Below are 14,556 nucleotides of genomic sequence, written 5' to 3'. Positions count from 1 at the left end.
TACTTTGATTTAGGCACTGATTCTACAGTGGGCAGACGGTAGTTAAATGGTTTCTCACCTTGACTACTCCATCAAAGCCAGGGATTGTGTTGACCTTTGCATTCTTGGCTAACAATTTGCTTTCAATCTTGTCTCCCATAGCTTGAATAGCATGTGTGTCAGGTCCAATGAAGGTGACACCTTCTGCAGCCTGCAAAGACAATGAAGATACATCTTTAGAAGACTGAACTTGAAAATCAACTGCCTTCTGCAGTCATTACCTTCAAGTTTAATAAAGAGTAAAAATATTCTTACTGAAGCAATATTTAGAAGACCTAATAATCTGTTTATGCAACACACTAATAATATACAAGCAGCATTTCAGCCAATCCACTGCAAGATGTATATGTCCTTGTAAACCTATGTATACATACAGATTCAGAGCCCCTGTGATTAGGATTTGTATGAATCAAAGCCAAGACAAGCCAAGGAGAAATAGCTGAAAGTCGAGGTTCTACAACTTTAAAGCTAGAAGTATCCCTTGAAAAAGCAGAGGCTAGTTAACTCACCATTGAATAACTCCAAATAATTTACAAAAATATGCTTGCTGAACTGTAATATAGTCGTAGATTTCATTATGCATTCTTTAAACACAAACCTCTATGAAACTTCAAAATGGAAGCACAGTCTCTTACTAAACACATTTAAATACCTGGTCGATAAGGTAATAAATGAAATACTATTCGCCCAGATCTTTGGCAACTCTCAGTAAAAAGGTCAACACAAAATAACATGTGGGTAGAACACCAAATTGCTTCCCCCACACTCCTTTTTCTCTATGCCAATAGTAGATTTCAGTGATGAGGTACATAAGCACTTTTTTTAAACCTCTAAAGCCTCAGTACCATACAGAGCTGAAGACAATTCCACCAGATCTGCTTCAGTGACAAATATTGATGCAATGAGTCTGTGCATGTTTTAGCTAACTTAAGTATTTTGTACTATAGGAAAAAGTCAGAAGACTGCTATAATTAAACTATCAAAAGAATAAGCATACCAGCCTTACAATTTTTTTCCAGCTATTTTGTCGATTATTGTCTAATTGTAAGACACCTATAAAATACTTTAAAAGTTGTTTCTAATTGATGAGCAGTTTACTTGATAGCAGCACTAATAAAATGACAAACATTCAATTCCTTATATCAGAACTTGTCTTAGTGTTTCATTTCCAATGTACACTCATGCTGCATATATTAGCATTGTCGTGTAGTTATAGTTACTAACAAAAAAATCACTTGCTGAAAGTTTGTGTATTTATGAAGTGGTATTACATGACCACAGAACAACCATGTGGAAAAAATACATTGCTGTTGAAGGCATGGAACAATGTCCTCCAAATCACGAACTGGTAAGAGTGGAAAGCACCCAACATGCATAGGAGTTACTGTTACAGACACGAGGGTACAGATCTCAGTGCCAAAGGATCTGAGCATAAAGAAATTAGCTTTTTTAAGAAGAGAAATAAGGAGTTGGTATTTGAAAGCACAGCGACACAAAGTCTAGAACAAACCATTTCAGAAATAGCAGTGGATTGCAGCCTGAGAACTGACAACTTACTCCACTCAACAACAGTGTTTTCAATAGGGGGCCTGCATACATTTGGAGGCAGGACAGGGTTCTCTCATTAGACTGTAATCCAGTCTCAAAGTTTGTGGAAGAGGTTTGCTAACACACTTGGCAGCTGGAGATTATTCCACTCCTCCCATATCACTCGAATTAGAAAAGCCTTGTTTCTACAGTTTCTGCCACAGCCTGGTACCCACCACCTTAAACTTTACGACAGATTGCTTCATCTCCCCACTCTCCTCTCAAAGTCTACCATTAAAAACACGGTATCTCCAGAGGTCATCAAAATAGTAGATGCAGAACTTCTTGAACCTTAGTTCAAGGTAGAGGTCACAAGAGAGGATAAGAATTACATTCATGGCACTAGCAAGCACGCGCCTTTCCAGGGAATAGCATGTAGTTGGATGGGGGAACAGATCTGTTCAGGAGAGATTTATGAGCCACCTGAGAAGGAATGTTTCAGGCCATGTCAAGAAATGAATCTGCCGCATCCAGTGTATTCATTGCAAAAATGTTGTAGACCTGTAATATCCCACATGGATACAACCGATATTTCTTAATAAAAATGAAGAATCAGAATATTGGCATTGCTCTAATGCAGGTCTCACCTGTTGCACGGTATATTGTTCTTTTTAAATGTATGTTTCTAATGCCCATCGTTTACAAACCGCTCTTGTCTACATGTGCACCTCCTAGCTTCAACTGCTCTGCATCTTCCATAGAATTGCTCTTTACTTATGAACAAGAAGCAGCTTAGTAACACCAGCTGTTCTCCTCTTTGGTTAGCCATTCCAGGTACTTGGGGCATCTACTTTCACCCCAGCAACAAAAAATGAAACAGAGATGCTTCATTCGACATAATATCACAAGGTATCTCAAACCACATAACTGCATGCTGCAACATCTGCAAGTCAAAAGTAAACCAAAACAAACTAAGGGAGGATCCACTAGTTTCCAGTGGGTATGTCAACTCATCCCCTGCATAGAAAAGGTGTATCTTCTTCAATGCTACTTGCAACTTTAGTTAGGCTCACAAAAAACATTTTGTCAGCAAAAGGCACTACTGGACAAACTCTTACAAGTTTTGCTACAATACCCCATGACACACCAAAGATACTTGCCCCAGCCCTCTGCCAAAGCTAGTCAGCTGGCACCCAGAAAAATGCTTTGACTTCTTCCTTGCCAACAATGATAGGTAATGTACTAAATGACCTAGTGTCCAATACTGAAAATGTTGAAAATTTAACGTAAAAATGTGTGGTTGAGCTCTGCCCAGTCTGTCACCAAAGTCCGTCTGAAGTGGACCAAATGGACCTACATTTGTGTAAATCACCATTCTCCTGATGTTTGGAAAGAAATTGTCCCTCTGACAAACTCTTGTGGCCCCGAAGTAATTGACAAGACTGATCCTGAAAGAGGAGATTCCTTTACATCTTCTCCTGGCAGCTACTATGGAAGGATTTACAATTAATATTTTATACAGTAAGCGGTAGAGTCAGCCTTAATGACAGCACAAGCAGAACCAGAGACGGAAAGCATGAAGTAGGGAAAAGAGCATAATAAACTTCTATACACGTGAAAGCAATTAAATATATAAACATAATTTAATACAATAATCTCTAGCTCCCTTAGCAACACGACGGCCTTCTGCGGGTTTATGAATATGTGGCAGAACAGCCAAATGGCTGCTAGGCCTCTCAGCTCTGCAGGAAGTGACGGAACGGTTCCAAGCCAGCCTTAGACAAAACAAGTGATACTTCGACTTTTTCTCTTTTACCACATTAGTTACGGACAATTAAACACACTTCTAGGTGTCCTCATTCAAGCCAAGGTATTTGAATCCGCACATAACACCAGCCTGAGCAGCTCCCACCGAGAAGGAGGTACCCCGTGTACCACAGGAAAGAAAAACATAGGTATCAAGAATTTGGTGTTTTCTTTCAGGATCATTTGGCAAGGGGATCCTTCCACCCAAGCCACAATGATGTGGCAAAGCACACTCCCAACTGCCCAGCTGCTTCCAGTCGCAAGCGCCCCTGTAATTATCTCACCACACAGAAGCAATGGCATTAATGCAGGTTTTGTGCTTGCTCATTCCCCGGTGCCTGAAGCAGTTAGTTGTAGGAAAGCATTTCCCATTTCTGAGGAAGAAACGGATGGAGGGATCTCAGGAGCAATTACAGCTGCTCTGCCTTACTGAAAATAAACTCTCTCATGTAAACACTGGGCTGGTTTTTAACATGCTCACAAAGCTCACAGGAGATCTGTTGCATACAACCACTGGATCATACGCTCTCAAATTCACATTTACGTGTTTTCAAGTCTACCCAAACTCAGGGTGCTTCTCACTGGAAGACAGACAGAAGCAGTAATTCACTCAGGAGAAAAAGGCTTAACCCCAGTGCCTCTAGCTTGGTAGACACAGGGCCTGAAAGTCTGTCAGGAATGACTGGGGAAGGAACCGAATCAATCTAGCTGCTCCTGCCCCATGTTCTCTCCCTTTTTTCCTCCATGTCCCTTCCCACAGTCCTATCCCCTTTCTCTAGGACTGGTTCTGGCATTCCTCAGTTGTAGCTGACTGACATGGCTGAAGATGGCACAGGTTTTGGGGTTGTTTTTGTGCTTATGGTTGTTGTTTGATGACGAGTCCTTTTCATTGCTTTTGTGGGTTCAGATAAGCTCACAGAGAGGCTTAATGGGCATTGGAAGAAACAGCTGGAGCACACAGCTGGGAAGAAGCTTCGTTCCCCAAGGCACATCCTCAAACTCTCAAGTGTGCAGGGGAGGGGAGAAACAGTGCTGCCACATCAGTCTTCTCTTGTGCTTCAGTCTGCATTTGTTTTATTTTAAAACCAACTTTAAGACATGTGTTTGCTTCTCTGAGCAACGCTGTCTGAATCACAGAATGGTTGAAGTTTGAAGCAAAGCCAGTACTTGAACCAGCTCTTTGGCGTGGGCTGTCAAGAAGTGCAACAGCTTAGGAACAGAAAGAACTGGAAGCTCAATTCTGTTGTGGCAAGCTAATGAGGTGAGCAGGTGTGGGTAACAACTCGCCATATTTACTCAAGAATGTACTGGTGAATGAGGTTATTAAGGAAGGTCCACAGATAAGAACTTCAGTAGAAACTGGTATCAGAGGTCTAGTTTTCAAAGACATTTTGTTCCAGCCCTCAAGTTTTCTTCACATGAAATTCTGGAAAAAGGCTTCCACAAAATATGTGCTTGACTCTGATAAAGTCTTTCACTCTTGCACTGAGGAAAGATTACCTTAGTGTTTCTGCCCTCTTGACACACAGCTTCTCAAGGCAGATCCACTGGGGAAGGGAAGTGGCAGAAGTTTGGTAAGCATCTAAACAATATCAGAGTTCCAGAAAAATGGGAATCTGCCACAGATAAGGTCTTCTTCCACGTAGAGCAGAAACTTACCGCTCACCAGAACAGAACAGACCTGTATACAGAGCTGCCTGCAGCCATATATGAAGCAGAGCAGATAAACAGCTCAGCACAAGGACGACTAGCTCAAGGATACAGTACTACAGTAGCTAGCTGAGCTCAAAACTCACAGGTTGAGTGGGGTTGAGAAGCAGGGCTGGCAGCAAAAACAAGGTCCAACAGAGGTTACAAAACAAGGTCCAACAGAGAAAGAAAAAAAAAAAGTGGCAGCTGTTGAAAAAGGTGAGGACATTAACAGATCACCTCACAATACAGGAGCTGTTCACTGAGCACTGGGAAGAACCCCTCTAGGAAATACTGTATAAGAAGCATTTACTCAAAAAGCTAGAAAACACTCAACTGACAAAATGTTCTCCAGCCAATAGGAGGTAGCGACGGAAGAGAAAACACTAAAGCTTTCTGCAAGCTGCACGGAAACTATCTCCCAGCTCCAAAAACTGGATTCTGTCGCTGAAGTTACTGCTACTTTCCTTACAGCTCACAATAAAGACCATATGTAGGAATAGTCAAGGATCAGTCATCAACCTGTAAATTTCACATTGAGAAACGGAATATTTCATTTTATACAGACTTTAATCTGGAAAAGACTTAGAAGAGCAACATGGTTATCATATATCACCAAAACAGTAACCCTTCAGCTTTTCAGCAAACATGAGTTTCTCCAGTCTTTTTAAGAATGGAATAAGAAGGACCTTTGAAGACAAAAGGTCTTAGGAATATGAATGAGAACAAAAGCATCCTTCATTAAAACAAGTATTTAAAGGAGGGGGGGGGGCATGATGAAGAAAAGGTCTTTCTCTATAGACTCACAAAACAGCAGCAGCATCTGTTAAGTGAATATAGCTTGCAATATAAGCAATAAGTTGGAAGACTGTAGCATCCTACTTCTTTCCAACTACATCTACTTTTGGTTACTGTAGTTCTTCCTGGAGGCCTAGCTTTTGTTTAGTTTGAGGGTTTGGGAGGGAGAAGGAGTATTATAATCACCTAAGGTTGCATTAGCAGCAGGAAGGTAGCCTGTCACAGCAACCAGCCTGGGAAGGAAAAGGTTAACTGGTCCTGTATTGCTGACTAGGAAGGTGTCAGAGCCCCCAAGAAACTTGGAAGGGAAGGAGGGAGCAGCGAGGACGTGTGCTGCCCAGCCTGCCAGACCTCACGGCTTGTTCCGAGTCCTACTTTGAAATAAAACTTGCTGTTACTTGGCACAGAAACACACTGCAATTTAGAAGCCAGACCCACCACACAAGCTATGTCACCACCCGTGACACTGAACTATTCAATTTTAAATCCCTGTACTCACTGTCTTAAATAGGTGTACATACGGTAAGAGAAAGCGATACAATAAAAAGTTTCTCTGAAAAATGGAAAAGCTAACAGAATGAAAAAGCCTCACCTGAAATTGAATGCAGCTGCATTTGAGAGGTTTGTCTCAGTTCTTAGAAGTGAAATTACAGAACACTAAAGCATTTTCACAGCCACTACCTCCAGTAAGAAAGAGGTGAATGTCGGGCAGCCATTCTTAAAAAAAAAAAAACTAGAATCCACTAATTTACTTGGAAACAAACATACACGTTAATTTTGTTGTTTAATATAACAAAAGGTCAAACTCCTTTTAAGCCATTATAACAAATGTATCTGATTTATTTAATCCTAGTGAGAACCTGCTCATACTGCTCTCCAAAGTATAGTTTAAGCTGTGCAGAGCCATGAAAACACATTATTCAGTTACCAGAAAACCTCGTACTACACTTAAGTTCCACCAGTACGACATTGCAAATCTTTAGAGGACCAACCAACAGCAGCACTTAGGTCCAGCTGAATTTGCCAGAAATGTGCCCAAACAACGTGGAAATAGCATCTATGTGTATGATACACAGAAAAGTAAGTATACCTGTGTGTTTGCTAATATAGTATCCATATACTCACATATTTGCAGGGTGGGATGAAAGGTCTCTTACTCTAACTGTCAGCTTAAAGAGAATAAAGGCACTGTTGCTGAATCAGTATAAATGCAGTTTAAGGCCACCAAAAACGCACTGTCCCAAAGGAGTAAGCATCTCTAAGGAAAGGTATGTGACCTCCTGCATAAGAACGAGAGAGCAGCCAGGGTATATCTAGATGGTCAGCATCAGCTCATGCACAAATGCTGCAAAGAAAATAGCTTTTATATAAAAGCCATTTCCTTTTTGAAGTGGTAAATTTCCAGAGTCAAAACTAAGAATCAACCTAATCTGTATATATATTTCCCTAACAAGACACAAGCTGTGAAGCCATGCTATCACAGAGCAGACGTGCAAAGGGTAAATGTGCTTGCTCCGATTCAATATTGCATTTGAAAATCAAAAGTGTCTCGTAAACCAAACATTTCATAGTGTGTATTATATCTCTAGAGTGGAAAATAATGTTATTCAATTTCCAGGCCATATCTTCACAAGTGAAAAGCCACACAGAAGCTTCTTCCAAGGACTCGGAGCTAAAAGATTTGGTGAGAAGAACAAAAAATACCTTTGGGGCTCTATCCTTTTAAGTTTTCTCTTTGGATCTGATCATCAAGCTGAAGCCTTACTTGATAATTTCACTTAAAAACAGTTTAAAGCTTTAGATGGTCTACATATTTTATGCCTTAGTTCAGAACCCAAATGCAATGCTAAATTATCCAAGTTTTTTGAAGCACTTCTCAAAGAAAAACTATTGTAATAAAAACTTTAACATAGTTTATATGGCATGTCACTGTCAATGATGAATTGCTCTACCACCTACAAAACGTTACACACACACACTGGATGTGCAAGCACAGGAACTTATTCTGCTGTGTTGCTAAAAGTTTGAGCATTCAACTTCATCAGGAGTAATGAATACCCAGAAAATTTAGGGAGAAACAAATGAAACGTAAGAATTTTCCCTGGATAGTTTCCATATTGCTTTTCTTCACTTCATGGCATTGAAACCAGTCTTGATTTTAACATGATAAAAGAAATCTGTGGAACTAATCCTAGAAACCTCTTTCTGTTTCCTTGCTTAACACCTCCAGGCGACAGAAGAGACAAAATGCTTCATTTGCATCCTTAAGCATTAGAAACTGCGAATGAGCCTTTTCAGCTGCAAATGTTATTGCATCTACATTTCCAGAAGAGAAAGAAGGTTAAACAGCCTACTCAGGTTTATGTTAACTCATCTCTTTTTAGCACCATGACCAGCACAAAGAGCAGAGAATGTGGAAGCTTAACAGCCCAACCTCTTTCTTCATTACGTTCAATTAGATCCTGGAAATGGATATAGCTGCTGATTACACGAAGATAAAGAGAAGAAATCAGGTATGCACAAAGGAAATGGCAAACACTAACAAGTGTAATCTTAGTCTCTGCAATCATCTGGCCTCATGAAGACCATTTCATTTTTCATGCAACAACAAAAAAAAGTTCTGTCACTTGCCTTCATCGCACGGCCACACAAGATTTTGCCCCGTGTACAAGCAGCATGTGCTTAGTGCAAACTCTTAGCTTTAAATGTAGTGTGCCAGTGTTGCACGAAGCTATCCTGAATGCGTTAGTAAGGTAGGAAACATTCCCTGCTTGATGTGCTACATGGTACTCCAGCTTACCAATTAAAGAACACATTTGAGCCATAGCCAAATAGCCTAATAACACCATTAACTGTATTTTGAAATAAAATAGCTCAAGTACAACTTATTCGTCAAGACTACTATCTCTTAAATTACTTTTTTCATTATTATTAATCTTAAATCAGATTCAACCTACACGCTAATTTTAATTCATTTAGAGTGGAAAAAAAGCACTTGGAATTACTGGACTAAATTCAGCAGAGAAAGTTAGCAGCACTTTATTTTCTAGGCCACTTGGCTTTCAGCCTGGAAGAAAAAACTTCAGCTTGGCAGGCAATGCTCAATGAGATGTTTAACACAAAATATACATTACTCTAAATGAAAAACAGGCACTCATGGAGAAAAAAGCAGGATAGAATGATGAGGGAGAAACAGAGGAGCATTCTTCTAGCCAAACCCATACTTCACATTATCAATGACCCAAGCTTACTACATAAACAAAATTTTCTGCATCAATTTGAAAGGTTCAGTATAGAACACAAGAGGCAGAGCCCAAAGAGTTCAAAAAACAATGTTAGAGCAGATTAAGAAAATATATGGGCACAAGACACCTATTCTTCATACAGCCACATCATCTCTCATCCTACGGCACATACATACATGAAGCTTTGCTAATGAATATGGAATGCAAGTCTACAGCTTGATTAGTAAGTGCATTTCGCAAAGCTCTAGCTCGTGTTTTTTTAAGGAATAAGAGACAATACATAGAGAGATCAAGTAATAACAAAAAAATAGTAACATAGATACTACACTGAGCTTGTACTCAACTGACATTAATTGTATGGCTGCAAGAAATCCTGTATTAAATCATAACATGGAAGGAAAAAAATCATGTTAAAAGAAATGATCCAGTATTTCTGCAGACACGCTACAATGCTTTCAAAGTTAGGCAACCATTTATATTGCATATTCAGAAACTAGATTAAAACTTATGACCGTCCAAGCTCACACCATGAAAGTATTGATTAGTTAAGCATCCGGAACCCTGATATTGATAGTCAGGAAAATAAGTGATCCTAGAGTAATCTTCCTAATATGTCTGTTGAGAAACTGAGTTGAGCAAAGCACACAAACTACACTGAAAGTTGTCATTTCTCAAATATTGTAGAAAAGCAGGGGACAGGGGAGTGTTAGCCCACTGCCCTGAGCTAATTTTAGCATGGATAACTCTGTTCTACCTAACTAAAGCTCCCTTTTCTCAGCTGGCTAGCATAGTTTAGCATCCCCTGTCCTCACTTCAAGGATGCTAAGTTCCTTCCTGACAAATAGGTGCACGTTCCTATGTAAGACAAGGTCCTATTTCTCATCAGTAAATGTAGCTGCCTGAAGATGTATTTTGAACACTTTCTGAAAGACTTAATAAAGATGTCAGAAGCTACGCCAATGCAGAGCTGACCACTGAGCTTCACTTTAGCAAGTGAAAAACGTCAGCATCTCTTCAGTAAACTGGTGTTATTCACACACACACACACATAGAAGAAAGACATTAAAGAGCACAAGATGTCATATGTGACGTTCAAAAAACATCATATGGTGAATAGACATATTTATTCAAAAATCAGTATCAACCTGTCAATCACATTAATAAACATTAGTTAAAAGAGCTAAAACAAGCTGTAAAATCAATCATATGCAAATGGTGTGCATGCACAATTAAACATTTTGGGACTGGCTTCTGGGTTAGATCCCACCCCCAGACCAGGTTTAGTTCATTGAGAAATCATCTGCTACCAAAACCAGCATGCACTGACCCTGCAGTTACCAACACCACACGAATAGAGGAAGGGTAGGGCTGGGACAACAGTTGCTTGTGATGAAAGCCTTTATAAAACCCCAAGGATAGGTCATATTAAACCATCACAGCGCAGTGACCCAGGCAGACATCTGGCTGCTCTCGCACCACAGCTGCACTGCCACCGGCTGCAGTTTGTAATGGCAAAAGGTACTGGAAGAAGGCAGTCAACACCAGAATAAAGCTATGCAGAGAGGCCCTGGTCTCCAGACTTGGTGATATTCCAAACCCCAGTGGACCTGTCCCAAAGCAACCTGTTGCAATTGATTTTGCTTTGAGAAAGGAGCTTGTACTAGATGTGTCCAGAAATCCCTTCTTATTTCATCTACTCTTAGTGAAGGATATCACAAAGATTATCATCATCAGCCAGGGTTACGACAACAAACTATATAGAGAACATGGCACAAAACTTGTTTGTTAAAAAAAAAAAAAAAAGGCCCTCTTAGATTGTCCAAGATAAAGGGAGATGGATCTTTCTTCCGAATCTCACAGCATCTATTTCTCCAAGACAAAGCAGGGCCTGAGCATACTGATCTTTCTTCTCCAAGAAGTGGTGGTGCTGCTGTCCCTAGTCATTTATTCCTACCTCCTGTACTAAAGCATGCTGTTCCCTCAGTTCTGCAGGCAAAAGTGATTCCCATTACATCACTGAAATAATCAGCATTTTCAACAACAACAACAAAAAAAGACATCCAAAGGTCCCCATCTCTTAAAGATGATCTCATCCGATTATATTAGGAGGTCACCACAGGATCCAACACAGGGCTGGGAAGGCACAGCTGGGGACAAGAAGAGAAGATTGGGAATCCCCTACACCAGCACTGCTGTGGAAGCAGTTGGGAGAAGAAGCTGCAGTCTGAGGAAGGAAGGATGGTAAAGCGGTATTTCTGTAATGGTCTCATCATTTGAGCAAACACTTGTGTACACATAGGGTAACAACAGTGTTGGACAGCATGGCCATATTAAAAAGATACCACCCCACATAATTCTGTTAGGCACTACTGCCCTGCCTCCTTCGCTAGTTATTTGTAAAAAGGATGCATGTGCCAGTATCACTAAAAGAAGATGCTCTTATTTAAATCTTACATACAGATCCTTGGAGAAAACTGTCAACTAATTACCCTGTAATGACAGATAAATAGCTCTTACAGCTGCCCCCTGAGAGAAGTCCAATTCGCTGCATTTAAGTAAATGAAAAAATTGATATTTTTCTTCCCTTTAGAGTGGCAAGTATTCTAAGAAGTTTCTGAGGGTTTTCTGTGTGTTCTAACAGTCAATTTCGTTTTTCAGCACTTACAGAGCTCTCCCTCTGATTTCTATGTATGCTCAACTAGACTGAGGTAGTTTATGGCAGATATTATGGACAGGCATGAATACAACTTTACTGTCCTCTTAAATGTGGATGTTCAAATAAAATTAAGAAAGAAGATCAGATACCTTCAGCCAAACTTAACAGAAAAAAATATTACTTATGACTTTATTATCTTTAAGCAATTAAACTTGTATACAGGTGTTTTTTCCACCAAACCCTGTTCTTACACTCACATACTCCTGGATGAATCAAACAAGCAGATTTGGCCCTTTGATTTCAGTTTAAAAGAAAAAAAAGAACTGCAGGTGATCATAAACATCTCTAAATGTTATGAAAGTTTTTTTTATTTTAAAACTACGCGTATACTCTATTTCTTGGCTAGCCTGAGGAAATAACAATGGAATTGTGCATGTTTTAATCTATGAACCAAAATGATGAAACAGCAGTATTACAACAGTCAAAATGCTATAGCTTTGGGATAACAACCTCTTGTTATCTCAGTGTCATAAATAAAACAAGTCAATAATACGCATCGATATGTATTACTAGAGAATTTATAGACACTTATAATGAACCAGTCCATGAGATCTCCTTGTAGCCCTGCTCCCTGTGAACCACAACCCTTTGGAACTTGGGATAACACATCACAACAAAAATGCCTACAACATATACTTAAGACAACTTCAGACAATTTATCTGAAAGATAAATTTGGTCTGGTAGCTAAGAGTGGAACAGCTTTTTGGAAAACACACAGTCAAGTTCTTCCTTCTCTCTCCCAACAGATGGTTCCAAGAGTTGAACAGTCTGGCTTCACTCATGCTATAAAGTAATTAGACAAACAAATCTGGATCCTGTAAATAAGCATGTGCTTGAAATTAAGCATGCTTAAACAGTTGCAGGATGAGGGCCTAAATTCCCAAATTCTAGCCTGTAAAGGAAGACAGCCTGCTAAATTATGGCAATCACTGACAAGCTGCTATTGCTTTCTTTTCAAAGATTCCCACAGAAATGATGGAAAGTGGGGTGGGCAGTGCACAGCCCAGAGTAGGGAAGAAACCTGGGGTAGCGTAAACCAATGGGATATCCACAATTTATTTTTTTTTAAATGGAAACTGATTTATCAGAACTGCTTACAACAGTATATGAAAATGGCAAAATGTAATAGATATTCCTGAATTCCAACCTCTAATTTATACGCTGGTCTAGAATTACTTGGAAATTCTTAGAAAACTGGGGTTTTAATCACAAATTGGATGTTGAAAAAGCATGTGTCTAGATTACGTTCCTCATGAAAATACAGAACAATCCTTAAAAGTAAATGCAGAATATACTCTTGGAGAACAGCAGTGGAAAAGCAGCAAAAGGCTACATTTAAAGAGTTTGTAACTTAATGTGGAACATTAAATGCACCAGAAGTTTCTTACCCTGCTTTTTTCTTTTTCTGCATATCATATATTACATCATATATGGCATCATGAGTCAAATGTTGTGCCACAAAAGTGGAATCCTGACCTCTACGCTCTTCATTTTTCATACTCAGTCCACTGCATCTTTCTGGTGCAAGCACTAACTGGTCTTCATGGATTTTGAAGTTGCTCTAGAGGACTAAACAGTGGTCCCAACACAAGGGACAAGTGTCCAAAGCCAACAGCTCCTTGCAACACTGGAAAAAGTTTAACATACGTAGATTGTGAACCTGCACCTTTGCACAAATGTCTATAAGATAGAAAAGGCTATCATGGGTCCTGTTCCTCCTTGCTTTGTGGCACGACCTGGGTGCCACTGACAGCCTGAGCTACAACAGGGCTTGAAACATTCACTCTGGAGTCCCAGGAACAGAAAGACACTTGCCATGGAAGCTCTGTGTCAGTTTCCTAAAAGTAATCCATCCTACCTGAATCTTCACTGAAACTCGACATACAGAAAGTCTCAAGCAGAAACGAAATAATCGTAAGGTAAAAAACCAAGAATGTTAAGAATGAGCCTAGCAAAGCTTTAAAACAGATAATCACTTCTGGTGCAAAATATTTGGTTATTTTAAATATGCTGCCACAATGATCTCTGTTCATTATCCTAATCGAGAATCTCATTAACTATTCAGAGGCAAGTTAAATTTATTCCTTCCCCTTGCCAAAATTTGAGTCTGTGCACATTTTCAAACAAAAACACAAGCTGAAGAGTGTATTTATTGCATAGACTCTGTGTATAAAATTCATCCTCATCATCTCTCTCCAGCAAATTAAAAAGGCAAAAACAAAAATCAAAGTGAAATGAGTACTGGCAAGAGAGCTGCAGATACCGGCAATGCAACAAATGAGCTAATCTGCCAGAAAACACTCAACACCCTCACGTACAGAGACTAGCTTATGAATTAGAGCTGGTGCTAAAAATGGACTTTTTTTTTTAGAAGAATAAACAAAGACCCTGGCTCCCAAGATTTTTAGTACAGAAAAGAAATACAAAAATAAGGAATTCATTAACTCATGTCTGGAATAAATAATCTTTTTCCACTCTTAGTATAAATATATTTCAAAAGAATTCAAAAATATTATGTATAAGAAGGGAAAGTTCCAAAAATACAGAAACCAGGACCCAATATTGTCACTCTTTCCCAGAAAACTATGCCCTCTGATTTTAAGGACTACAGTCCAGATATTATCAAAATCTATAGGATTAGAGCCTTGCATTTGTATTAAATATCAAGAGTTTCTGCCTTAAGAAAATAAAAGCTACATTAAATATTTACAATGCAATATAAGCTTAACTATTTA

General features: G+C 39.4%; 1 protein-coding gene across 2 annotated transcripts in view; it reads right to left on the bottom strand.

Annotated features, from left to right (window-relative positions):
* Nucleotides 1–14,556, bottom strand: part of PCCA (propionyl-CoA carboxylase subunit alpha) — a 278,772-nt gene that overhangs the window by 203,000 nt on the left and 61,216 nt on the right. For both annotated transcript variants that reach the window (XM_068677675.1, XM_068677680.1), the window contains exon 7: nucleotides 59–190. In XM_068677675.1, coding sequence (XP_068533776.1) covers nucleotides 59–190 — 132 coding nt within the window. The remainder of the gene's footprint in view (nucleotides 1–58; nucleotides 191–14,556) is intronic.

This window comes from Anas acuta, chromosome 1 (genome assembly GCF_963932015.1).
Source record: "Anas acuta chromosome 1, bAnaAcu1.1, whole genome shotgun sequence".
In the NCBI taxonomy this organism is placed as follows: domain Eukaryota; kingdom Metazoa; phylum Chordata; class Aves; order Anseriformes; family Anatidae; genus Anas; species Anas acuta.
The sequence above is the reverse complement of the archived record's forward strand: the minus strand, read 5'-3'. Positions and strand labels throughout refer to the sequence as shown.